Source organism: Tursiops truncatus, chromosome 20 (genome assembly GCF_011762595.2).
Source record: "Tursiops truncatus isolate mTurTru1 chromosome 20, mTurTru1.mat.Y, whole genome shotgun sequence".
Lineage (NCBI taxonomy): Eukaryota > Metazoa > Chordata > Mammalia > Artiodactyla > Delphinidae > Tursiops > Tursiops truncatus.
In genome coordinates, this window is record NC_047053.1 from 13,197,473 (window position 1) to 13,224,585 (window position 27,113).

The following is a 27,113-nucleotide window of genomic DNA, read 5'->3' on the forward strand; positions in this document are numbered from 1 at the left end:
CTTAGACTCCGCCTCTCCACCCTCTGCAGTCCCGATCCCCGCCACGCGACGACGCCCAAGAGGTCGCATGCGCAGTGCGCTCAAGAGCTGTGCCTTGCCCTTCTCCCAATGGCGGGCCGCGGTCCCCTTCCCGGCATCCTCCCAGGGGCAGGGAGCGCGTCATTTCCGGTGGGGAAGGCCCGCGGCCTCCGCCGCCATTTCGGGCGCTGCTGAGAGGCTGAGACCCGAGCCGGTCCGCTGGGCGGCGGGCGCCGGGGCTGGAGGGGCGCGCGCGGCGGCGGCGGCCCAGCGTGTAGGCGCGGAGGCGGCCATGGCAGGCAACTTCGACTCGGAGGAGCGGAGTAGCTGGTACTGGGGGCGGCTGAGTCGGCAGGAGGCGGTGGCGCTGTTGCAGGGCCAGCGGCACGGGGTGTTCCTGGTGCGGGACTCGAGCACCAGCCCCGGGGACTATGTGCTCAGCGTCTCCGAGAACTCGCGCGTCTCCCACTACATCATCAACAGCAGCGGCCCGCGCCCGCCGGTGCCACCGTCGCCCGCCCAGCCTCCGCCCGGTGAGGGACGGACGGGACGGGAGGCCCCGGGCGGGGGTGAGGGCCGCGTAACTCCCCAGCCTGGCCGGCTGCTCCTCGAGAGCTGACCCCCACGAGGGACGTAGGCAGAGGGCCGGAGTGACCGTGGCCCGGGGGACAGCCAGCTGCCGGGGCTCGCTCCCACGGACGAGCGGGAGTGTGTGGGGGAGGAGGAGCCGCTGACCCAGGCCTCTGGGTGTGACTTGGGAGGACAGCCCAGGGGAAGGGGAACTGCTTCGGCCCCAGGGTGGGGCTAGCGCCAGAGCAGGGCCGAGCAACGTGGGGACAAAAGAGCTGAGGGGGATGTTGGCACTGCGGGGGCATCACTTGGCAGCGGTGCCCGGAATGAATCCGATAATCCTACAAGTGGCTTTTTAGGCTTGAAACATTTCCTGCAGTGTTGGAGAGCCGGGTTTGGCCATACTCCCCTGGTGGCCTTTGGTAGGAAGTCACCGCATACTGGCCGGGAGGGATGGAGACACCCTCAGGAAACCGGTCAGCTTTTTCCTTTCTTGGGCATTTTTCCAAAATACTTTTACCGTCCTCTTCCCCCGCGGAGGATGAAGGTGGTGAGCTAAGTGCCTTGGTTATAAAAGAAAGGCCTCTGTGACCAGCCCAGAATAAGCTGATGACCGGCTGACTGTGTTCAAGAGATCTTAGCGTCCAGAGACTGCCCTCCACAATGAGGGGGTTCTAGTTTTCAAAGCGATTAGTGGAGGAAAGATTTTTTTTCAGGAAATAATTCAGAAATAAGACAGTGGAGACAATCACTTCCCTGAAAGTGAATGGTACTTCATTTTTTTCTTGGACCTCAGCATTGTCTGTCTTGTACTCCAGGGCCTCTCCTTGTTCAGTAACTTTGAGGGCTGTGGCCTGAGTCTTCCTAGATGTTGGGAACAGACCCTGCTGAGCTGATTCTCTGAGAATTTAAGTTATCTGTACCGGATCTTCCTTGCCAGAGATTGAGATGTGACTCTCTTACCCATGCCATTGGAGTTGTTTGGGGAGTATTAAGGAGATTTAGGCACTTAGTACTTGAGATTTGTGAGGTACAGAGTAATTCTGAGGTTGCTGTTATCTGTGGAACAGCACCAAGAGTCTTAGCACCTTCTCACTGTTCCCAAGTTGAAGCAGTTTCATCCTGACCAGCTGAGACGAGATCCAGGCCAATCTCCTGTGAATTAGGAGGCTCCTGAACCAGCCTTTGCAGACTTGCCCTTTTAGGAGAGTCCTAATTTAGATTTATTCACTCTGGCCAGAAATGGGGAGATGGGGTAGTCTCTTTGTTGTTAACACATACCAATTTTAAAAAGAGAGTGGAGATTTTTTTTTAACTTTTTTTTCTTTTTAATAAATTTATTTATGTGTTTGTTTGTTTGTTTATTTTTGGGTGTGTTGGGTCTTCGTTGCTGTGTGCGGGCTTTCTCTAGTTGCGGTGAGCAGGGGCTACTCTTCATTGCGGTGCACAGGCTTCTCATTGTGGTGGCTTCTCTTGTTGCGGAGCACCAGCTCTAGGTGTGTGGGCTTCAGTAGTTGTGGCACGCGGGCTCAGTAGTTGTGTCTCACGGGTTCTAGAGCGCAAGCTCAGTAGTTGTGGCACACGGGCTTAGCTGCTCTACAGCATGTGAGATCTTCCCAGACCAGGGCTCAAACCCATGTCCTCTGCATTGGCAGGCGGATACTTAACCACTGCGCCACCAGGGAAGTCCCAAGCGTGGGGATATTTAAGCCCACAGTTATCTGAGGTCTTTCTCAGTCTGGTTGGTTTAATAGCATTATAACATGAGATGGGAATATTTTTGTATTTACCCTAAATCAAATATGTTCTACTTTTTACCACCTTCATGGTGTTTAGGGTTTTGCATTACTGTGCAGTGACATGATGGCAAACGGTCCCTGAAACTCAATTCTCAACATTTTGTTTGTGTATGTGTTTTGTTGGTTGCAGAATGTGGAAATAGCAGCAGGCAGTTTTATTTGAGCTTTCCCCACATCTTGGTGTTACAACTTTAATCTCAGCTCTTACCTTAATATTGAGCTCCACCTTTTCATAACAGATATGAGGTCAGATCCTTGGCCCAAGAGAGAAGGTGTGGATTGCTAAAGTTTGTGCATGGGGTGTGGAAAGTTCATGGGCATTGTGGTCATTTTTCTTTCTGCCATGTACCCTGTTTCCCACATAGGGCAATTGATTCAGTTGCTGTCTTTATAAAAACTATTTAGTCTCTGTTCTCCCCCTCCCCGTCCAGCTCTTATTCTTTTGAAACCACACAGAAGAATTTCTTGAATTTTAGAAAGGCATATACAATATTAATAGCTAACATTTATTGACTGGTTATTCTATGCCAGGCAGTTTGCTGAATACTTTTTTTTTTTTTTTTTTTGCGGTACGCGGGCCTCTCACTGTTGTGGCCTCTCCCGTCGCGGAGCACAGGCTCCAGACGCGCAGGCTCAGCGGCCATGGCTCACGGGCCCAGCCGCTCCGCGGCATGTGGGATCCTCCCGGACCGGGGCACGAACCTGTGTCCCCTGCATCGGCAGGTGGACTCCCAGCCACTCCGCCACCAGGGAAGCCCCCCCCCCTTTTTTTTTTTCTTCTGAATACTTTATGTGCCTTGTCTCATTTACTGTCTATAACGATCTAGTGAGGAAAGTACTATGATCTCCACTTATTAAAATATTTCCATTTTATAGGTGAGGAGACTGAGAGAGATAAAGTAAATTGCCCAAAATCACACAGCTAGTAAATGACTGAGCCAGAATTTGAACCTAGGAATTGTGACCTGAGAGCTGACACTATTACACTGTATTCCTTTCTGTCAAAGCCAGTTTTCTTTTGAGATCCCACAGTGCACTTTGAGGACTCAACACTTTTGTCTCTGCCCTCGGTCCCAGGTTCTGTTTAAAGACCAAAAGGAAAGAATGACAAGAAGAAACTGGCTTTAGTGTTCAGAGAATACACATCTGCTATCTGAAGTTGGTGACAAAGAGGCTTTTAATAACCTTATTTGGCAGATTGAATATGGGAAATGAGCTTTTTGTTTAGGGTTATATAGTGTATTTTGTAGAGATAATGTAGAAGATGAATTTGTATGGAATGGCTTAGATATAGATTTTAGAGGCATAGGGACAAAATAGACCAGGTATTCTCAACCTCTTCCAGTGAACCTGTTTGGTGTTTTTTTGTTTTGTTTTTTTAAATATTTATTTATTTCTTTGGCTGCACTGGGTCATAGTTGTGGCATGCAGGATCTTTAGTTGTGGCATGTGGGATCTAATCTGACCAGGGATCAAACCCGGGCCCCTGCATTGGGAGCGTGGAGTCTTAACCACTGGACCACCAGGGAAGTCCCCACCGGTGAACTTGTTTTTAACATAAGCGTTTAGCTCCCACAGGCTACCAGTGCTGCCATTGCCTGGAAGTGACCTGACTGTGCCCCAGGGCCATAGCACAGGGCTTGGTCAAGTCTACTGGTCATACTCTGTCAGCTGTACCTCTTGGAAAGACTTTGCAATCATTGATGGATCCACTAGTTTTTTCCTCTTGGAACATGAGGTTTTACTAGACCTTGTCCAGTAGACAATCAATAAAACTGAGTAAATATGACTTGGGAAAGTAGTTATAAGCTTGTGCTCTGAAGCCTGGGTTTGAACCTTCCTTACCTGCTGCTTACTACTCATATAACTTTGGGCAGCTTCTTTAACGTCTCTCTGCCTCAGTTTCCTTATCTGTGAAAGAGGAGAAATAGTAATACTGACCTCATAGGGTTGTTTCGAGGATTCAGTGAGTTTTAGTGTATTAGGAATGGAACTGGCATATAGTTAGTAAGTACTCAGTAAGCATTAGGTATATTAATCTGTGTGGTTGAGAGGGAAGAGTTGAAGCAAGGTGGAAAACTGTTCTCAGCTTTGAGAGGCTTACAGCATGTCTGAAGGAGTAAGTGCTGGGTGGAGGGGGGTGGGGTGCATCAAGAAGCGTGAAAGAACCTTGGATCCAGTACATGGAAATAAGATGGCGCCTGCCGTCACCTGCTCAACCCAGAGCCTCCCACCTGTTGCTCTAGTGGGTGAGTGGAGCATAAAAACTTGCCTCGTTTTGGGGGTGGGGGTAGAAGCTAGGGTGATAACTGTACTGCCTCTTCAAGGTGGTGCTGGGTCAAGACACTTCTGGAGATCTTAGGGGACTGCGCGTTATTTACTGCTGCCTTTTTGTACCTTCAGCATCTGTTTCATTTGTTTACCTCATCTTTGTAGTTCTCAAGTCTGGTCCTCATGATTTGCTCTTTAATATTAGAGTATCCCTCCATTCATTGGTTCTGGAAAAGTTCTTCAGTGAGTTACTTAAAGGTTTTAGACCAAAAAAAAAAAAAAAAAAAAAAAATTCCTTGGTAAAAGGAGGTGGGTTTATTTATTGCAGAACTTCTCCAAGCCTTTACTATGCTCATGTGAAATTATGACTCTAAGAGAGGCAGGTATTGGATACTGGGTCTTTCAAAGCAGTTTGACCACGGAACTTCTTGAGAAGCATCTTGAGATTCTGTGGAAGCTTCTCTAGGAAACAGTGCAGCAGACTCTGGATTTGGGGATGAATTGAAAACTTCTAAAGGAATTCGGAGGTTTGGGGGGTGTGTGTTAAACTGATTTGCTTTTTATTGGGCACCTATAATATACCAGCTACTTTCAGGAACTTTATTAGTTAGGAATTAGGCCCTGTGAGAAGTTAAATAACAGCTAATATAGCTAGGAAATAGAGACAGAATTCATCAAACCTGGTGAGTCTGAATCTGCAAAGTATACCATGCTGACATCCACCATTTTTAGGAAGTTCTATTTGCTTAGGAAACCGTACATCTTGATACGTCTTCAGTATACTTTCTTTTTTTTTAACATCTTTATTGGCGTATGATTGCTTTACATTGTTGTGTTAGTTGCTACTGTATAACAAAGTGAATCAGCTATATGTATACATATATCCCCATATCCCCTCCCTCTTGCGTCTCCCTCCCACCCTCCCTATCCCACCCCTCTAGGTGGTCACAAAGCACCGAGCTGATCTCCCTGTGCTATGCAGCTGCTTCCCACTAGCTATCTATTTTACGTTTGGTAGTGCATATATGTCCGTGCCACTCTCTCACTTTGTCCCAGCTTACCCTTCCCCCTCCCCATATCCTCAAGTCCATTCTCTAGTAGGTCTGTGTCTTTATTCCCGTCTTGCCCCTAGGTTCTTCATGACTTTTTTTTTTTTTCCAGTATACTTTCTCAAATGGAAGTCAGTGGCCTTGTTAGCCCTTTGTATTGGACAGGTAGTGAGAGTGCTTAAGCAGCCTCTATAAATAGCATAGGCAGAGGAGAAAGAGGGAATGAGAATTAAAGAGGAAGTGCTGTGAGACTGAGAGGCTGATGATGGAGCCACTGTGGTGGTGCCCATGCCAGAAGTGACCTGGCCTGTTTAGCCCACAGAGCTCTTGGGTGTTCTTCATAAAACCTCCAGAGAGTGGTCTTGTAAAGACTGATGTAACTTGAGGGGTGAAATGCTTAGAAGTAATGAGTTGAGCATGTACAACTCTTTTGGTTAAAAGATACTTCTGACTGCATTGATTTTGATTTCTGATTGTGTTCATAACTGCACATTCAGAATCCAGCACAGGTTTAATGTAAAACAAGTCAGTGAGGTTTTCCAAGTCCCAGCTATGAGAACTCTGTTGTTCTGTTCTCTAGACTGACTGACTGTATCTCCTTCCTTTCCCGCCCTTCTATTTCCTGCCTTTGGCTGTTTGTGGTTGGAAGGAGATGAACTAAGGAAAAGGAACCAGAACGCATAGCTGTGGTGAGGTTTGGGCTTATCTGGGGCTTATGTATGTTCTGTTCCCCCTTCTTCTCTTCTTCTGGATCAGCAAAGCTTGATTGCCCCATATATCTAACTGTAACTGCTGCAGCAGTACACAAAAACAGGTATTCCTCTATGGAATAATTATAGTGTCATTAGAATAGGAAAAGAGGGAATTCCCTGGCAGTCCAGTGGTTAGGACTCCATGCTTTCATTGTCCTGGGCCTGGGTTTGATCCCTGGTTGGGGAACCAAGATCCCATAAGCCGCTTGGCGTGGCCAAAAAAAAAAAAAAAAATATATATATATATATATATATATATATATAGTTTTTTTTAAAGAAAGGTAAAGAATTTATAGGTAAATTTTCACTTGGTGTTTTCCTTGTATTTTTGTGTCTGTTGGAATTGCCAAGCAAAAATCAAACAAAAAAAATAGTGGGCCCAGTTCACATCATGAAGCATTTGAGCAAGAAGTGAATTGAACCAACTTGCTACCTTTCTGGCAGATGAACTGACGGTTTGTTTTCAGAATTCTCACACTGATCTTTTTAAGGGACTTGGCTTAGTCGTCTTATTTGTTCTTCTAAACCCTATCCCACCCCCCAATCCCCCCCAAAAAAAACCAAAACACATTTCACTTGGGATAGTACAGTAATTGGAGAAACCATAACAGTGGATGGAAGGGAGTAGTTGCCATCTTAGAATGAAAAGAGTACCTTAGAAGCATTCAGGGGACTTCCCTGATGGTCTAGTGGTTAGGACTTGGAACTTGCACAGCTGGGGGCCTGGGTTCCATCCCTGGTGTGATCCCTGGTTGGGGAACTAAGACCCCCAAGCTGCACAGTGTGAGCAAAAAAAAAAAAAAAAAAAAACTGTTCAGGAACAGAAAGAGCTGCTCTTTTATTGTGATTTTGTTGTATCTTAGAACATAATTTGTTGTTGCCACTAGTTTTTGTAAGAGCATGTCTCCAGTTGGAAGTGAAAGCCAGGGGAAAAAAATAATGTCTTCCTAAGACATGCTGCTACACTCCTTGCTTACTAACCACACTGTGTATGCTTGTATCCCCAACTATGCTGTGAGTTTCTCAAACTGGGAACAGATTTTGATTTAACTTTTCCTCACTTCAGAGTTATGTTCATTAAGAATAATATCTAACATGGGATTTCCCTGGTGGTCCAGTGGGTAAGACTCCATGCCCCCAATGCAGGGGGCCCGGGTTTGATCCCCGGTTGGGGAACTAGATCCCGCGTGCCGCAACTAAGATCCCGCCTGCCGCAACTAAAGACTCAGTGCAGCCAAAATAAATAAGTAAATAAAAATATTTAAAAAAAGAATAATATCTAACACTTAATAAGCACGTACAGTCTGCCAACCACTGTCCCAAAAGGGTGACTAGTGAAAACCATATTAGCTGTTGTACCTTGGAATGTAGTTGGGTAAATTCTAGCAAGGGAGCTTTTCTTCCCAGGTGTCATCAGGACCATTTTCTAAGCTGGGGTGCTCTGCTGGTGTGAAGGTTCTCCCTACCACTTTGCCCTGGAGGCTTTCTTGACCAGGCAGTGCTAAGTAGGTCTTCTTGGAGCTCACACTGACCCTATCCTTAACATAGTTCCACAGACCTGAAAGTTCACTATAGCCTACCGGTGATAGGTGAGATAGCCATGCATCTCGTTTACCAGACTTGAATAGGAATAATTGCCCATCAGTGATCTGCTTTAGTGAAGAGAAACTCCAGAATATAGCACCACCATGCTCTGGTATGGTCATAACCAAAATCATCTCTCCAGTCCTGTACTTGGAGCTATTGGGTTGCATTATGCTGGTGTCTGATGAGTGTTTGCCATAGATGGACAGTCCTGGGTTTGGGCATGTATTTCAACATCTTGAGTTGGAGAGACAGCCAACATTATTGAATGTGGGCTATTAACTTGTTTTAGTTTACAGCCATGAATTCCACAGATGGACTTTTGCAATATAAGAAATGTGCATCTGTCCTCTCAATTGTGTCTTGATCTTTCTTTCATTTGGGTGAAAAGAGAAGGCACTCATCAGTACTCATTCTGTATTGAGGACTTTTTTTTTTTTCTTTTTTTTTTTGCGGTTCTCGGGCCTCTCACTGTTGTGGCCTCTCCCGTTGCGGAGCACAGGCTCCGGATGCGCAGGCTCAGCGGCCATGGCTCACGGGCCCAGCCGCTCCGCGGCATGTGGAATCTTCCCAGACCGGGACACGAACCCGTGTCCCCTGCATCGGCAGGCGGACTTTCAACCACTGCGCCACCAGGGAAGCCGGAGGACTTTTGATTAACTTCCAAAGTTTGTCTCCTCACCTGTCTCCAGTAGAGAATTTTAAATGTACTTTTTCTGGTCTTTCTGGAAGAAGTGTTTTCTTCTAACATTGAACGAAATAGTTTGGTCTCATTTTTTTAGAGTGGTGAAGTGATTTAGACAGCTGGGCTACCACAATGTTCCTGTTTCACAGCATTAATGGCAAAGGGTTTTAGATGGGTGGGCTAGTCTTAATAGGAGTGGAGAGGGTAGATTGGCTGTTTCCCTTAACAAAGGAATCGAACAAGTAACTTTCACAAAAGAAGTACAAATAGTCAATAAACATGAAAAACATCAAACAATCAAAGATGTTATTTAAGAAGAGATATCCCTGCTGTTTGGCAAGGATATGGGGGAAATGGGAACTCATAAACTACTGGTGGGAGTGTAAAACTATACAAACTTTTTGGAGGACAGTTTGGCAACATAAACCTTAATGTAATTATTATTTTTTTAAAAAAACTATTTATTTATTTATTTTGGCTGCATTGGGTCTTTGCTGCTGTGGTGAGGCAGGCTTTCCCTAATTGCGGTGAGCGGGGGCTACTCTTCGTTGTGGTGTGCGGGCTTCTCATTGCGGTGGCTTCTCGTTGCGGAGCACGGGCTCTAGGTGCACGGGCTTCAGTAGGTGCGGCCTGTGGGCTCAGTAGGTGCGGTGCGTGGGCTCTATAGCGCAGGCTCAGTAGTTGTGGCGTGCTGGCTTAGTTGTTCCGTGGGATCTTCCCAGACCAGGGCTCGAACCCGTGTCCCCTGCGTTGGCAGGCGGATTCTTAACCACTGTGCCACCAGGGAAGTCCAACCTTAATGTTCTTAATGTTTTTTTTGTTTTTTTTTTTTTTTGATGTGGACCAGTTTTAAAGTCTTTATTGAATTTGTTACAGTATTGCTTCTGTTTTATGTTTTGGTTTTTTGGCCTGCATGTGGGATCTTAGCTCCCCGACCTGGGATCGAACCCGAACCCCCTGCGTTGGAAGGTGAAGTCTCAACCACTGGATCGCCAGGATGTCCCTAAACCTTAATGTTCTTACCCTTTGATCCAGCAATTGCATTTCAAGGAGTTTATCATAAGGAAGTAATAAAAATGTTCATTAGTAGACCAGAACAAAAACATAACAGCATTGTTTGCAATAGTGAAAAGTTGGGAATATTTTATAGCCATTAAAAGTCATATTCTTGAAGAATATGGGGAAATTTTTATTATATAAATATTATATAATAGAATATTGTATAAAGTAAAACATTTTTATTTTACAGTAGGAAAAGGGGCAAGGTATAAAATTATAGTAATCTAGTTATAAAAATGTATTTATGGGCTTCCCTGGTGGCGCATTGGTTGGGAGTCCGCCTGCTGATGCAGGGGACACGGGTTCGTGCCCCGGTCTGGGAAGATCCCACATGCCGCGGAGCGGCTGGGCCCGTGAGCCATGGCCGCTGAGCCTGCGCGTCTGGAGCCTGTGCTCTGCAACGAGAGAGGCCACAACAGTGAGAGGCCCGCGTACCGAAAAAAAAAAAAAAAAAAAAAAAAAAAAAACTCCATGAAAAAGTTTTTGTAGAGCTATGCATTCCTTTATCAGGAAACCAAATAGTAAACAATCCAATTAAGACACTGATATTTTGGGTGCTTAGCAGAATGCAAGTTAAAGGTTTGTATTCCTCATTAGAAACTTTGTTTCTTATTTGAAGCAAAATACATTCATTTATTATCCTTCAATTCTAGAATCTCAGGATAGGGAGGGAACGCAGTTTAAAGTATGCCCTGTGTCAAAGGCCTCACACATCTTTGTGTCATGTGAATTTTAAGCATTCCTAATATGTCCTTTCTCTTGGACCCTCAGTGTGTCATCAGTTTGAGGATTTTAACCCTTCTTTATTTTCCTGAGCATCCTTGTTTACCTTTTTCAAGACCTGTTTGTTTCTAAGGGAACAGTCCAGTTTCCATGTTTTATTTAAGTGAAGATCTTATGAGTTGATTTTCAAGCAGTTAGCTTCTTAGTTTGTTGTCAGAAGAGAGATTGAGGTCATTAATTGTAGATTAAAAAGATAGTCTAAAACTTATTAGGAATTGTACATTCTAGATGTGAAGATACGAATGTATGATCCTGGTATAGATATCAAGCTCTCCCCACCTCTTCCTGGGATAGCTGCTGCAACTTATGAAAAAGGAGAGCTTGCTACATTTCCTGAGGTTGAAAAGAAGATTGTAACACAGCCTTGAACCGTTTGTACCCTGTAAATGGAATGGCAACAGAACACTTGGGGAGAATGAGCAAGAAGTCTCCATGTGGCTCTGTCTTTGATTCAGTATGAGAGCATGTCGTGACTGGTGTGGTTGGTCTATCATAGCCTTCTGACTCTGCTGCAGGTGGTGATAGGCATCTTTCTTCCTGGGGAATGTTTGAGCTACAAAGTATGATTTTAGTTTACTATTAGGAGAAGCAGTTATTTATTCTAGACAGGTTTTTGTTTGTTTGTTTCTTTCTTTCTTTCTGATTAAATATTGACTAAATGTGTTTGGGAAATGCTTAAAATCTACATTGCATCTCCAGTATAATATATCTTTAAATAATACCCTGCTCTGTTTTTTTCCAGGGGTGAGCCCCTCCAGACTCCGAATAGGAGATCAAGAATTTGATTCATTGCCTGCTTTACTGGAATTCTACAAAATACACTATTTGGACACTACAACATTGATAGAACCAGTTTCCAGATCCAGGCAGGGTAGTGGAGTGATTCTCAGGCAGGAAGAGGCAGAGTATGTACGAGCCCTCTTTGACTTTAATGGGAATGATGAAGAAGATCTTCCCTTTAAGAAAGGAGACATCCTGAGAATCCGGGATAAGCCTGAAGAGCAGTGGTGGAATGCGGAGGACAGCGAAGGCAAGAGGGGGATGATTCCAGTCCCTTACGTCGAGAAGTATAGACCTGCCTCCGCCTCAGTATCGGCTCTGATTGGAGGTAACCAGGAGGGTTCCCACCCACAGCCACTGGGTGGGCCGGAGCCCGGGCCCTATGCCCAACCCAGCGTCAACACTCCGCTCCCTAACCTCCAGAATGGGCCCATTTATGCCAGGGTAATCCAGAAGCGAGTCCCTAATGCCTACGACAAGACAGCCTTGGCTTTGGAGGTACATAACGTGTAAAATGTAGAAAGAAGAGATCTGCTACAGGGTCTCCCTTTCAGACCTCTTAGAGCTTTGTAGGAATGCTGAATACAAGCAACAGCATTGTGATGTTGTTATAGATGTCGAATGGTACTTTAACATTAAGTACTGATTTTGGCATTTAATGTTGGGTTTTCTCTTTTTTATGGAAAACCTATTTTGGAATGAGTAAGCTTAAAACTGTATAACTGAATGTTCTGATTGATCTACTAAACCGTACTTTGACTACTTTAATAACACTACCTGAATTCACAGGAATTAACCTAAAATATTTTTTCTCATCTTCTATGTTCTAATCTGTTTCTTTCTTTCTGTTTATCATTATCTAAAACAAGGTGGGCTCACACAGATTTGAGTACACTAAGTGGTGTCTATCAAAATACTTAAACTAATTTTCTTATAAAAATATAATGTTTTTACTTTAGGGGGTATGGGGTTTCTTACCATTGATTGATTGTATTCATCAAGTAATTCAGGAGGAATGGTAAAGTGTATAGGTATGAAGAGATACATACCCAAAAGTATTAATTCCCAGGAGCAGCAGGTTTACTTGGTCTTTGTTGTTTAATGCATTTTTTTTTTTTTTTTTTTGTGGTACACGGGCCTCTCACTGTTGTGGCCTCTCCCGTTGCGGAGCACAGGCTCCGGACGCGCAGGCTCAGTGGCCATGGCTCACGGGCCCAGCCGCTCCGTGGCATGTGGGATCTTCCCGGACTGGGGCACGAACCCGTGTCCCCTGCATCGTCAGGCGGACTCTCAACCACTGCGCCACCAGGGAAGCCCTCTGTTTAATGCATTTTATAGACAAGAAGCCAGTTCCTCCTGAGGAATAAAGTTTTGCCTTTTACGGGTGAATAGTTATCCTTGGTAGCCCACCTCCTCTCGCCAACCATTGCATTGTATTTATTCCTGTCTTTAGCACTCACAGCTTTGTCCCTTATCTCCTCTCTTTCTCCTTCCGTCCCTCCCTTCTTTTCTTCTTCCTTTCTGAGTTATGCAGAGCTAGTGGTTCAGCATAAAAGCTAGTGTAGAAGTAGCATGCTTTCCAATCTTTCAGAGCCTTTCAGATATGGTAACTTGAATGTAAGTAGCTAAATTTCATAAGCACAGGCTGAAGTTTTGTGAGCACAAGTTAGCAGAGAAGGTGCAAAAGTATATTCTTGTAAACTGAAATCTCTAAATTTTGTTTCCTTTGGGTCATGTTTATACACTGAGGCGGGGGAGCTGCCCTTTAAGTGGGAGTATTAGCCTGTACAGTGAGCTGGAATTTATTTGAAGTAGTCTCTGATGTTGCTGGATTTGACATTTTTCTTTTACATTCTGAATAATAGATGCAAAGGAGGGTTAGTTAGGTCTTACAGGTTTGACTGAAAAATGTGTGTTTTTAAGAGATCATGTTGTGACTTAATTGTGTCCTGGTTTTGATGAGAAATGAAATGTATATTGTCTAGGTCACACCACTTTTTCCCACTTAGAGTTTGGAGGGTAAGGAAAACAAGTTTCTAGCCTCATGTTTTCATTTAAGTTCAGATGATGGCAACAACCAACACAGTGCTGTGCTCATGACAGTTGTGACTCTTGACATTTATTGCAGACTCTGTTAGCACGGGGCTGGACTGTGAAAATAGCATTCTTGGAACAAGCCAGCTGACACCCAGTAGAGAATAGTTATCACATTAATTTTGCTTCCATTTGCAATTCCTTTCTCAAAGAGAATTGTTTTGTTTTGTCTTCTGGCTGCACTGTGTGGCTTGCAGGATCTTAGTTCCTTGACCAGGGATTGAACCCGGGCCCACTGCAGTGAAAGCGCCAAGTCCTAACCACTGGACAACGAGGGAATTACCAGAATTGTTTTTTGTTTTTTAAATTAATTAATTAATTAATTTTTTGGCTGCGTTGGGTCTTCGTTGCTGTGCGCGGGCTTTTTCTAGTTGTGGCGAGCAGGGGCGACTCTTCGTTGCGGTGTGCGGGCTTCTCATTGCGGTGGCTTCTCTTGTTGCGGAGCACGGGCTCTAGTTGCGTGGGCTTCAGTAGTTGCGGCACACGGGCTGTAGAGCTCAGGCTCAGTAGTTGTGGCGCATGGGCTTAGTCGCTCTGCGGCATGTGGGATCTTCCCGGACCAGGGATCGAACCTGTGTCCCTTGCCTTGGCAGGTGGATTCTTAACCACCAGAGAAGTCCCACCAGAATTGTTTTGAATGATGCCTGCCTTGATTAGAGGCTTTAGTGCCCAAAGATGGTTGAGCTGTTCTGCTACTGTGAAACCTAAATCTTGCAAAATAAAAACTAAAGTGGAAGACTAGTTTATGATTTCAGTAAGTTTTCTTTTTTGATTGGATATTAGTTTTGAGCCACATATGTTGATTGATAAAGATAGCTTCTTTCAAGTTAGAACAAATACCCCAAATAATAGCTTTAAAACACTGTATGTACTTAATAAAACATGATGTTAGTTTAGCATCATAGAAATCTAGAGCTGGAGAAGACCTTAGATATCCTTATTCGTTGTATGAAAAAAACTTACCTTGAGACAAATCGAATGGGTTGTTTAAACTAGTTGGAGGTGGAGATATGAGGAACCCAGATCTACCTTGGTGCCTTTTCAACCATACCCAGATTCAATCTGTGCTTCTTTTTGTTTTAGAACAGTGATGCTGCCCTCCTCAGTGTAAGTTTTGTGTGGTTTCACTGACAGCATATCTTAGTTGTATTCTCTATGCAGGGAGGCAGGTTTCCTTTCCCATCTCTGGTTTTTCATAGGAGCTGATGCCTCATCCCTATTGAGATGAGGCTAGGAGGTAAGATTAGGAGACTCTGGCTTTCTGACTGTAGCATTCTGATAAGAAAAATATTCATTGCTATATTTGACCCACTATAAATTTAGATCTGTAGATGAGCTAGGCACGTTTTAGTGGAGTCTTACAGTTAACTTGAAAATGATAAATTAGAATCATTGCATTTTAGAATTGGATAGAACCCTAGACATAATAGGGTTCAGACTGCTCTACAGTGCCCTAACATTTCCCAGGAGATAGCTGAGGATGCAAGATTCTGGGTTCCCTCTCTTGCTTTTAATCAAAGCAACTCTGTTTTTCACTGTGTTATATATCAGGGTCTCTCTAAGATTTTTTAAGTACAGAGGGTTTCTGTACTTTAAAAAATAAATTTAAAAAATTGTTCAAGATCCACCTGTCCTCATCTTACAGATGGCTGTTTCCTGCATGGTATATTTGCTGTGAACAGAGTCCTCCAGTAGAATATAAGTTAATGCCTATTTCCTCTTTTCCTGCCCATCAGATTTCTCTAGTAGGAATGAAGCCTGTTGGAAAGAAGGGATTAATTCTAGCTAACAACCAAAGTAGGGGTATTCCTCTGCCCACTGTAATTCTGGGGGAATATAACTGAACCAGGAAGACAACATCCATCTGTTCCATCCGGAGCTTCTAATGAAGACGGATTTTAAACAAATGTAGATATGCTGAGTGTTTTGAAGGAGAAACACTGGAAGTAACACTAGAACAGTGCAGAGGCACGTTTTATCTTTTTGATCTTAGATTTGATCTAAGTTTTTTGGGTTTTTTTTTTTAAAGAAATGGAAGTTTATTTTTATTTTTTTCTGGCTACGTTGGGTCTTCGTTGCTGCTTACAGGCTTTCTCTAGTTGTGGCGAGCAGGGGCTACTCTTTGTTATGGTGCACGGGCTTCTCATTGCGGTGGCTTCTCTTGCTGCAGAGCCAGGGCTCCAGGTGCATGGGCTTCAGTAGTTGCAGCATGCGGGCTCTAGAGCACAGGCTCAGTACTTGTGGCACACGGGCTTAGTTGCTCTGCTGCTGATCTAAGATTTTGATTTGATTGGTTTTTGTTTCATGCTTATGACTCCATGAGAACTTGAATAGTGAATTTATCTTGTAAATTGCAGGTGTTAAAGTTTATTTTATGCCTCTGTAGACTGTCCAGAATAATCACATTATATATTTTTTCTTTTTTTTAATATTTATTTATTTTTTGGCTGCATTGGGTCTTAGTTGTGGCACGCGAGATCGTCATTGAGGCGTGCGGGCTTTTCTCTAGTTGTGGCATGTGGGCTCCAGAGCGCGTGGGCTCTGTAGTTGCAGCACTTAGGCTCTCTAGTTGTGGCGCTTGGGCTTAATTGCCTTGTGTCATGTGGGATCTTAGTTCCCTGACCAGGGATCTAACTGGCGTCTCCTGCATTGCAAGACGGATTCTTAACACTGGACCAACAAGGAAGTCCTTCACATTATCTTTTTTAATAAATTTATTTATTTATTTATTTTTGGCTGCATTGGGTCTTCCTTGCTGCACGTGGGCTTTCTCTGGTTGCAGTGAGCGGGGGCTACTCTTCATTGTGGTGTGCAGGCTTCTCCTTGCGGTGGCTTCTGGGACACGGGCTCAGTAGTTGTGGCTCACGGGCTCTAGAGCGCAGGCTCAGTAGTTGTGGCACACGTGCTTAGTTGCTCCGCAGCATGTGGGATCTTCCCGGACCAGTGATCGAACCCTGTCCCTTGCATTGGCAGGTGGATCCTTAACCACTGTGCCTCCAGGGAAGCCCCCCCCCCCCCCCACCCATTATCTTTAAATGTACTAATCATGTAACTTCCATTTTCTGGCATCTTTCCTTTGGTAGATAAGACTTCTGAGTAACCAGGGAGCTTCTCAGGTGGACTTAGGCATGGACCTGTCCTGCAGAGCACAGATAAGGGACGGTGTAAAGTGTTTTGGGTCCCTGATTATATGCAGCAGTGACTACATCAACTCTACATCTCCCCATGTGGAACTCTGTGAAACTTAAGTTATTTAGGCCTTTTGACCTATGTATGGAAAAGCGGAGTGAAGACCTTAATTTTCCCTGTGATCCAGAGAGAAAAAATGAGATTAGAAAGTAGAAGAACCTGAGTGACAAGTCTTGGCTGTGTTCAGTTTGTCTTTTTCTGGAATTGTAGCTGTAGATTTCTGTATTGTTCATTGAGACAGGTGTCTACTTTCCGTCTCCTTCCATCCTTTTTGGACTTCTTCATTTCAGATTACAGTATCTCAGTGGGAAGAGAGTTTGGAAGTAACTAATCCAGCTTCTTGGACATTGAAGGCAGGCCCTCTGGTATCCTTAGAGATAAATTAAAATAATTTTTAAATTAAAGTATAGTTGATGTACCATATCATGTAAGTTACAGGTGTACAACATAGTGATTCACAAGTTTTAGAGGTTATACTCCATTTATAATTATTAGAAAATATTGGCTATGTTCCCTGTGTTGTAAATATATCCTTGTAGCTTATTTTATTTTATTTTTTGATAGTTTATTTTTGTTTTTTGTTTGTTTGTTGTTTTTTTTTGGCCACGCCGCACGGCATGTGAGATCTTAGCTCCCCGACCAGGGATTGAACTCGCACGCACTGTGGTGGAAACGCAGAGTACCAACCACTGGACTGCCAGGGAAGTCCCCCTTGTAGCTTGTTTTGTACATAATAGTTTGTACCTTCTTAATCCCGTATCCCTGTCTCTCTGACCCTCCACCCCCAGATGACTTTTTTTTTTTGTGTGTGGTACGTGGGCCTCTTACTGTTGTGGCCTCTCCCGTTGTGACGCGCAGGCTCAGCGACCATGGCTCACGGGCCCAGCCGCTCCGCGGCATGTGGGATCTTCCCGGACCGGGGCGCGAACCCGTGTCCCCTGCATCGGCAGGCGGACTCTCAACCACTGCGCCACCAGGGAAGCCCCCCCAAATGATTTTTAAACATGTATTTGAATTATCTCTACTTTTGGGGAGCTCTATCATCCACAACAGTGTAGTCTAGAGGTTCCAAACTTTCTTGGATCATAGAACCCATAGTGTTTCAGTAATATTTTACAATGTTCCAGGCCAAATGAAATACTTAACAGTTCCATTTATTAAGTCAGTAGGTTCAAACAGCTTAAATATTTATTTCTTAATAACTTAGTACCCACTTGAAAAAATAATAAAAATAATTGGAAGAAAATAATATTTTTGTTTTAATAAAATCACTTCAGTTATTTAACTGATGAGATGTGTACACCTCATTTTCTCAGACCTTGGGATCATATGGAACATTGCCACCTTCATTTCCCGTTCTACACTTACTTTCATGAAGTACTTGATTTTTATCATAGCAACTGCCAAAACCCAGCTTTACAAAGATTGACATCTTTGAAAGGGATGTAGTATAATCTGATGTCAGAATTTTTAACTGCCTCTAGCTGGTAGTTCACGTGACATAAGAGGTGTCAAGTATTGCTGTGTTTCCCTCAAAAATTTAAAATACTTGGTGGCACCCCTCTGAATTTGCTGCAGTGCCTCTGACACTGTACAGTTTGGGAACCTCAGGTCTAGTTCACTGGACTAGTTCTTAGAAAATTCTTTATGTTGAGCTAAAATGTACTTGCTCTATGTGGTCATCTCCCCACCTCTCACCAAGGGGATGGGGAACTTAGTTGCAGTCATTATTAGTTGTTGGTCTATAGAAAATCTTTTCTGACTTGGACTAGAATCAGGGTAAGACCTATCTTCAGTGAGGTGCTTTTGCTCTACACCAGGAAGCCTACCTACCAGTTAAATCTCAAAGACCTGCAACTTTCCACCAATATGAGCCATGCCCATTTCAGTCCATCTCTGAGGCAAGTGAATCATTAAGGCTGGATTGTCGTCACTTTGTCTTCACTGATTTGAAAGATTTTAGATGGACCCTAAATATCACCTATTCCTTAGATCAGGGGTCTGCAGACTTTTTCTTTCTGTAAAGGACTTTTAGGCCATCTGGCCTCTGTCACTTTGCCATTATAGCTAGAAAGCAGTCGTAGAAAACAACAAATGAGCTTGCTGTGTTCCAGTAAAACTATTTACAGAGGGGGCAGCAAGCTGGTTGTGGCTTATGGGCCATAGTTTGCTGACCCCTGTCTTAGATTGCTGTAGTTTTCGTACGTTTTTTTCCTCCTTCAGCCAAATCTTGAAATATTTACTAAATGTGTTCTTGGTGTGTTTGAAAATATTTGAACACAAGGTCCCTGTACTCCATCTCAGTACTTGGTTTCCCTGGTTTTATTTATATGAAGTTATGTGTGTTTCCTGCCCTGAGCTCACTGGAATCGTGCAGCAAATCTGGATCAAAGGAACGTTGGCAACTGTTGATGCCTTTCATGTTAGAAGGCAAACTAGAAAAGCAGTCACCTGGGGTTACAGCAGCTGACTAGGTCACACAGCTCCCTGATGTCTCCTGTTTAATGCCATTTGGGCTCCAATTTCTTTCTCATTATCACTGGAACTCACTGGTGAAGGTGAACTGGGTAATCTTTTGCTCCTAGATCAATTCTTTTTTTTTTTTTTTTGGCTTGTAGATCAATTCTAGGTTTGACTAATCTGTACCAAGATCATGATTGACCTTGGGAACTACACAGAGCTAGGGAACAAACCAGTGTGTTCCTCAAGTTCCCTGGGAGTGAAGAAACTGAAGTAACCACATTCAGTCCTCTTTACAGATGGTGCCATAATTTACTTGTGCACTTGCTCCTGAGGATGTGGTATATGGTTGAGAGGCTAGGAACTGATGGACTCTAAAATAGTACCTTGGTGGTGAAAGAATCATCACTCTCTCTTCTTTACAAGGTGTTAGTGAGGTCTGCCTCATAAAAGGAAAGGTTAACTGCTTCATAGTGCTTTAGGTCCTTTATAAGTTCTTTCTTTTTCATTAGTATGCAGATGAGGATTTTTTTTTCCATCTATAACTTGAATTTTAAAATCAGTAGTGTTAGAACTAAGTTATTACTGCACTCACTGATTAGTACATTCCTTTGTGTCTTAAAATTGTAACATTTCTGGGGCAAGTATTCAGTTTTGCTTTCTTTGTCTTTGAAGTAGTACACCAAGCTTCAAACCTATATGCATCCCCTGGTCTGGCCTTGGGGAATTCTGCTTCAGAGTGTTGTTGCTTAACAGGAAGAGGAGCACAAATTATGGTGTCATGTCTGACTTGGAGAAAGAACTGGACTTAATGGAGCACCATGTTCCTAGACTGCCCCATCCCCTCCTGCACTCAGCCCCAGGCTCGACAGCTACCCTTTCTTCCACCCTGTTGGAGCTCGAGGGCCTCATGTGTTCTAAAGGATAGTCATGTTGCCTTTGGGACTTGTCTGTTCTTGACCCCCAACAGTCCCCATGTGCTTTGAATATTTTGGAAGAAAGAACCCATAGGGTATTAAACATAGGGTATTTAATTAATTAATTTTTTTTTTTAGGGTATTTAATTTTAATAAGGTCTTCCTCAAAGTATTTGTACTTCAAGGCAGCTTTGTGCAGGTTAATTAGCCTATTAACCACTTACAACTTTCTTCTTTTATCCATTTAAAAATCAGAATCGTTTCAGAGTCATAACACAGCTTTTTTTTTTCCCACCCTGTGGTGGTTGGACTTCTCTGCCAAGAACCTAAGCAACTGTAAAAAAAGATTTTGGATTCTGGAAGATGGTGTGCTTTTCCTGAGCCCTTCTCTGTAGGGTAGAACCAAGAGAGTGTATACATCAGAGATGTTGTATGATGTCAGACTCTGATGTTGTCCAAAGGACTAATTTGCACTTCATTCGTCCCCCCAGTAACATCTTGCCGTATGGGAGCCCCAACTCATTTCTCCCTTCGAACTCTGAAGGAAGAAAGGCCTGAGGGCAGGTCAGCAGGTTTTGCCCTGTTTGTGGAGAAGCTAGTGTGGTTTTGTGGTGCTGATTAACAGCAAGGGGGTGGGTGGTCCACACTTCTACCTGCCCCTCACTGAGGGCTCTTTGGGATGTGATTTGAGACAACACTTTGAATGCTTAAGAATAATGGCAATCTTATAGTAAAAGAGAGGTGTTTAAACCTAGATTTTGGTATCAAGTAGAATGGTGGGCTTAAGGATGTATCCTGAAGAACGATCTTTTACAAAACACCTAGAAAAGCTGGATAAAACATAACAAACATTCCTTTCTTTTCACTTTTTAATTTAGATATGAAATCATTTGGTAGAACGTACCAATCCTAAGTATATAGCTCAGTGAGTTTACATGTATATATACATGTGACAACCACCCAGATGAAAGTATAGAACATTTTCAGCACTCCAGAATGTTCCCTCATGTTCCTTGGGTGTGTTTCTAATATCAGTAAAATGATGGATTCAGATATGACAGCTGGGATGTCATTAAACCAGCTTCTTGAAAGAAACTGGCCCCTTCATCCCCATCTGGAGGAGAATCTAACATGAGTGGCAATTTAGATTTTTGACATGAGCAAACACATCCCCGCAAATGTTTTCTTCTTTCTTAAGGTCAGGGACTTGTTATTATTCTGGGTCCAGCTACCTGAATAGCACTTTAGTATAACATGAGTGTTTTAACAGATAGTACAAATAAATAACAAAAACGGCGGTGGGAGTGCTGCACTTGATATAATTTACTGTATCATAGCAAGGGGCTAGCAGCACACGGGCAATTATTCCAGTAACGTGTTGTGTGTGTGTGTGTGTGAAGAGTGGGGAGTCAAAGGTAGTTGACAGTTCAGAAACAAGGAAAATTCACTAAGGAATAGTCACATTATGGAGTTTATGTAGAGGCTAACTTCTTGCAACACTGCAAGAATTTTATTTTATTATTATTATTTTTCATATTCTTTCCCTCGCACTTCTTTAAAAAAAATTATTTGGCTGCATTGGGTCTCAGTTGCAGCACTTGGGCTCTTTCGTTGCGGCACGTGGGGTCTTAATTGCGGCGTGGGGGCTTCTCTCTAGTTGTGGCCTGCGGGCTCAGTAGTTGTGGCGCGCGGGCCTAGTTGCCTTGCGGCATATGGGATCTTAGTTCCCCAATCAGCGATCGAACGCGCATCCCTTGCACTGAAGACGGATTCTTAAACACTGGACCACCAGGGAAGTCCCAAGGATTTTAAAAAGAAGAGAACAAGTGAGATAGTCTGAGAACTAGAATTGGGGATATAGGAAGAAATCTTTTAGATTGTCTTTACTACCAAGGAAATTTTCACTTGATGTTCCGGGCTTCCTCTCTTCAAAGACTGAAAATTTTTGCTTGTCATAGTTGGCCTGCTCAGATGTCAGGAACTGTATTGGAAGATTGCTGGGAATAAACAGAACCCTGGTGCTAGCAGCCTATAGGAACTGGATCTGTTTGGAAAGATGTACATGCACTATCATTTTTCCCTCTCCTCCCCTTACACCGTTAGCCTTCACTATCAACAGATCAAGCTGCTTTTTCTCACACTTGTGTCTTATCCCTTGTCTCTCTAATATCCGATGGTTTCTGTCTTCCTTTTCTCAGCATCCTATGACCCCCACAACCACTTTAGGCCTCTACGGTTTTCAGATAATTCTTTAGGAAACTGTAGACTGGCCAGTAGGCAACCTGTTTCCTCTGTGAGTGAGATCAAGCTGGTTTAAGAGAAGGCCCCGGCCTAGACTTGGGTTGGCTTTGGCCAGTAGTTGGCCTGCATTCTTAGGGAAGGAACCCTCAGGGCTGTGGGAACATAATTTGAACGTTCTTGGTATAGCAGAAAGAACATAAATGGGCTTGGGAGCCAGGTATTTCTGGCCTCAAATCTCAGCCCTGTCATTGGCTTTGTGACCTCAGGTATAATATGTAATTGCTCTGAGCCTCAGTTTCTCATATGTAAAATGAAAACAATTCCTGTCTTATAGGGGTATAATGATTATTAGAAAATAATTTATATAAAATGCTCTCTATAGTACTTTATGAAAAGATAAATATGTAGTAGTTATTAATTTAATAAAACCAAATGAACAGTAATGTTTAGAAACAACTTGCCTGCTCAAAACGCAGATGTTCATAATTAAAGGATAGTCATAAAGTTCTTTAGTCCAGTGACATTTGGGGACTTACCTCACCATTGTTAAATACTTTGCTACGGGATGAATCCATTCATCAGACCTTGTCTTAAGATTCATAATAAGATAGAGGTATATCCTAGATTGTCAAAATTATCTGATGTTGCAACAGGAAGCTTTTTGTAACAGCAAAAACGTGATGTCCCCTTATTGTTAATGGACAAGTACCAAGTGGCATTGAGGGAGCAACAAGGTCTGTCAGTACATGGTGGGGTGGGAGTGGGGGGACTGGCAGGCAGTGGCCTGCCAAGTAAAACTTGCTGAAGAAGGTGGGGTCTTTCAGGGAGCTGATGGAATTTGGAGTCTTGGCCTGTACCTGCTCAAGTGGGAAAAGCCTTGCCTTGGTAGGAAGGTGATGAGAACACTTCATTTTCTGGGACCAAATGAAGTATGCTTCCCATGATTGCCTTCTGCTCTACAAGCAGCAGCAGGCCAGGATATGTGTACGAGAGTGGGCTGGGGGTTTGTGCTGCTATATGCCAGGGGTAGGAGGGCCAGTGTGGGTCAGGCAGGGAGCTAAGAGTAGTGGGTACAAAGATAAGAAATACTAGATCATTCTAGGTAGGGTTGCTCCTCCAGAGACAGTTGAGATTTCTAATCATGTTTTAGGATCCCTTCTATCTTCTGTACTCTGTGTTTTTCTGCACTGCTAAAATCACTTCTTCCTCCTGCCTGCATTAACCACAAGTAATCGGTCTGGTGGCTGGGGCTTGGGAGGCAGCGAATAGCCATTTCTGTGATATCAGCCCTAGAGCAATCACGTGGGCAGGGTATGGCTAACCAGGAATGGAGTTTTTCAGCTTGCATTCGTAACTGGAAATAAAGTGTTGTCCTTATTCTCCTCCTGCAGGTCGGTGAGCTGGTAAAGGTTACGAAGATTAATGTGAGTGGTCAGTGGGAAGGGGAGTGTAATGGCAAACGAGGTCACTTCCCATTCACACATGTCCGTCTGCTGGATCAACAGAATCCCGATGAGGACTTCAGCTGAGTATAGCTCAACAAACAGTTTTGCTCACAGATGGGAACAATCTTTTTTTTTTTTTCCAATTGCCATCTATACAATTTTCTTACAGATGTCAAAGCAGTCTAGTTTATATAAGCATTCTGTTACCTGTGATCTCTTTTAGACTGAACTACTCCATCCCTAGTCTTATTTACCATATTCAGGGTACGAAACTGGAGGGCTAGTGTGTTAACTTTTGAATTGGCAATTTTAGATGGTAGCAACGTTGCCTGAGTGTATCTGAAGGGATAGGTATCTTGCCTTCTTTCTCTCAGGCAATACAAATCAACCTGTGGAAAACTGATGGACAGGAGAGAAGTGTTGCACACTGCTTACCCTGATTTATTCAATGGTTTTATTTTCATTCTGAAATCATGCTATCAAATGGCAATAGACTGTTCCCTTCCACCCCCATGAAGTAATCATGCACCGTGTGATAGTACCCAGTGGGATTGCGTTTTCATTTATACAACATGACCATTGTATGACTCATTCTGACAGTTCAAATCCTGAGAATTCTGAGGACACTACAAGAGGCATTTGTCTTCCTTCCCAGTCAGTGCTTCATACTTTTTCTTGGGATTCTTTCAAGCCTTGTAATTCTTTTTCCCCAAACCTACAAATAGGTTGATTCTCAAGATAAGTGTTATTTTCATTCCAGATGATAAGCAGGGTGTGCAGAGCACTTTATTCAGTGCATAGCTTTAAGCCAGTATTGGATTCACTGCATGGACAGCCAAACTCCCAGCTCTCTGCCATCCCTCAAGGGGTCATAGTAGGTTCACATTGCTACCACAGCTAAATAGACTCCTGGCTAATGGGATCCAGCAGGGCCATTCTCCTGAGTGCCAGTATCCTATCAGGGGACTCTGGAATTCGTCACTTGTGTGTAGAGTGGAAGGACCAATCACTTAGAATATTCCATAGACGGTTGGGGGGCCAAATTCTGCCCTTTGCTTTATGTACAACTTGTATAAAAGTCAAGTTAAAATTACATGAGTTTGGGGATAGGGTTAGTGGTTTGAAAAATGTTTGAACCAATCATGAATTACTTATGTATTATTAATTTCATATGGCCAGAATAGTGCTTGAAGTACATTACGTTATAAACTGCCTTCATTTGGGGCTCTTTTTCTTTGTGTTCAAGTTTAGTTTACAAACCCTTTTAAGTATGGAGTGGTTTATATGGGGTCAGGTGCTCCAAAGAATTGACTTTTAAGACCAGAAATGATCTAGGCTATTTAGACTACAGTATGAAACTTTCAAAGTTAGTTCGCAGTCTAGAGGCACTTAACTGGTCTGTGGTGTGATATGACCAATAGAAACACCTTGTTTTTTGCTTTGGGCCTCATTTTAGAAAAGTAATGTAGCTTTCCAATTGTTTTGCATAGGTTAAGATTAATTTGTGTTCATTGAACATATGCCAAATCATGGTATCCCAGTGACTAGCACAATGCCTGGCACAGTTGGTGTATAGATACTTGTGTGAGTGAATGAGGGTTGTGCAGAAGCTCATTATATGGCACAGGGAAGCCAGCTGGCACAGGATTACGTACAGTACCACAAGCAAACTAATGAGTTGACGCTAATTTAATATATTTTTACCTCACACTAAGGTAATGCTTGATAAGGACCTTAATACTCGACTTTTAAAATGTTAGCACAGTGCTATGCACATAGTGGGTGCTCAATGATGTTGAATGGACAGATTTGCAATACTAGACTTAATTCCATCTGACTACTCTGTTAAATTTTCAGTTAGAGCATAGACACTGTAAAATCCAAATACACATTAAATCTTGGTTTCCTAAAATGACATTTAAAATATTTGTAGAAAAGCTTTGTCACAACTGATTTGAATGTTTGTATTTTCTTTTGCTTCAATTTTGATATTGGCTTGTAATGTCTCTTTTCATCATATGTAATATTGGTGGAACATGCAACTCTACCCAAATCGTAAGAATTTCTCAATGATCGGTTGTCCAAAGCCATTACATGAACTGTTGGATTAGATTTGGCTGGGTGTGACAGTTGTTGGACCTTAAGAAATCAAAGGACTTGTTAAAAGTATCTTCCAAAAGCAAATGCTAGAATCCTATTTAAGTGCATATGTACATTATCATAGAGCAAAATAAACTGAAATTGGCTGCTATATTTTATATAATAATTTCTGCAAAAGCCCGTTTTTTGGATACTAATATTTGACATGATTAATTCTTATTAATTTGTTGGAATTGTTTATTGTTAATAATGCAAATAGATAATTTTTAATTATCCTTAAGTAACATTTCACTGTTAATGGTTTGAAATGGATGATAAGCAAACCAATTTGAAATAAAATATGAACATGTGCCATTGTATTATAACACTATACACTTTCTTGACAGTTAAATTTTTAAAAAAATGTTTTTTTTTGTAGCATGTATTGTATATGTTTATAGTATATGTAGTAAATAAAAATATGGCCAAATGTTTGGCTTGGTGATCTTTTGAAGAAAGTAATCTTTGAATATTTTTCACAAAAGAGCTAAATCTTTTATGCTTAGGGAATAAGAGGTAAAGAAACAATTATACACACTCTGTGGGTACTCATAAAAGATGGGATCTGTCATTGGTGTTACTTTGAGGAGTCTCCAGAAGTCATGAAATAATGATTTAAGGGGAATATAAGAATGATTATGTAATGATTGGAAAGCTGGAATGATGTGGACAGATAACATCAAACTTGTCCAGAAATGGTTATATGTGGGTATAAAGAAAATATGGATGTGGTAGGGGCTTTGTAAAGCAGATGAGAAGTGTGGATGTTATACGATAGGTTTTTACAATCGTAGGGTAGATATTCAGTGTAATTCCTTCTTTTTTATGTAAGTAGCACTTTTTTCAGAGTAGATAATTTAGGAAATTTGAAAGAGTTAAACATTATGTTCTTCCCATCCTTTCTCAAAACACATGTATATTTAGATGCATACACACAGTGTGTGAATATATATACCTAAAAGGTTGATTTTATACTCCATAGTCTTACGTCCCGTGGGTAGTGAAGTTTTAAAATGAAATGGACAAGCTTTGCCAGTCATTTATAGAGTATTCTGCCTTGGATCCAAAACAAACATCTAGTTACTGCTGTATACATAGCAGAGTATCAACCCAGAGTTAAAGGAAGCTCTTGCAAGGGGGCCATCTTTGCTGTACACACACTTAACAGCAAGGTGATTTAAGTATGTTTCCACTTTTTATCAATAAGAAGCTGCCAAATCTTGTGATAGGTTGAGTGTTGGGTTCCTTTATATAGCCTGGAGTGCTCATAACAGCTGT

General features: G+C 42.7%; 1 protein-coding gene across 3 annotated transcripts; it reads left to right on the forward strand.

Annotated features, from left to right (window-relative positions):
* The first annotated feature begins 161 nt into the window (after positions 1–161).
* Positions 162–26,280, forward strand: CRK (CRK proto-oncogene, adaptor protein). 3 transcript variants are annotated; one of them, XM_019926937.3, is made up of 3 exons: positions 162–551; positions 11,313–11,678; positions 23,643–23,785. In XM_019926937.3, the coding sequence occupies exons 1-3, from the start codon at positions 311–313 to the stop codon at positions 23,648–23,650; spliced, it is 615 nt and encodes a 204-aa protein (XP_019782496.2). In that variant the 5' UTR covers positions 162–310; the 3' UTR covers positions 23,651–23,785. The 3 variants fall into 3 exon arrangements, with proteins under 3 accessions (XP_019782496.2, XP_019782494.1, XP_019782497.1); XM_019926935.3 differs by having other exon boundaries at positions 163–551; positions 11,313–11,848; positions 23,643–26,280; XM_019926938.3 differs by lacking the exon at positions 162–551 and adding an exon at positions 3,192–4,636 and having other exon boundaries at positions 11,313–11,848; positions 23,643–26,280.
* Positions 26,281–27,113: the final 833 nt, after the last annotated feature.

Excerpts from the sequence above, each read along its gene's own strand:
- CRK (XM_019926935.3), top strand. The coding sequence starts at position 311 with ATGGCAGGCAACTTCGACTCGGAGGAGCGGAGTAGCTGGTACTGGGGG. Across the intron at positions 552-11,312 it reads GCCCGCCCAGCCTCCGCCCG|GGGTGAGCCCCTCCAGACTC; the intron begins GTGAGGGACGGA and ends GTTTTTTTCCAG. Across the intron at positions 11,849-23,642 it reads AGACAGCCTTGGCTTTGGAG|GTCGGTGAGCTGGTAAAGGT; the intron begins GTACATAACGTG and ends CTCCTCCTGCAG.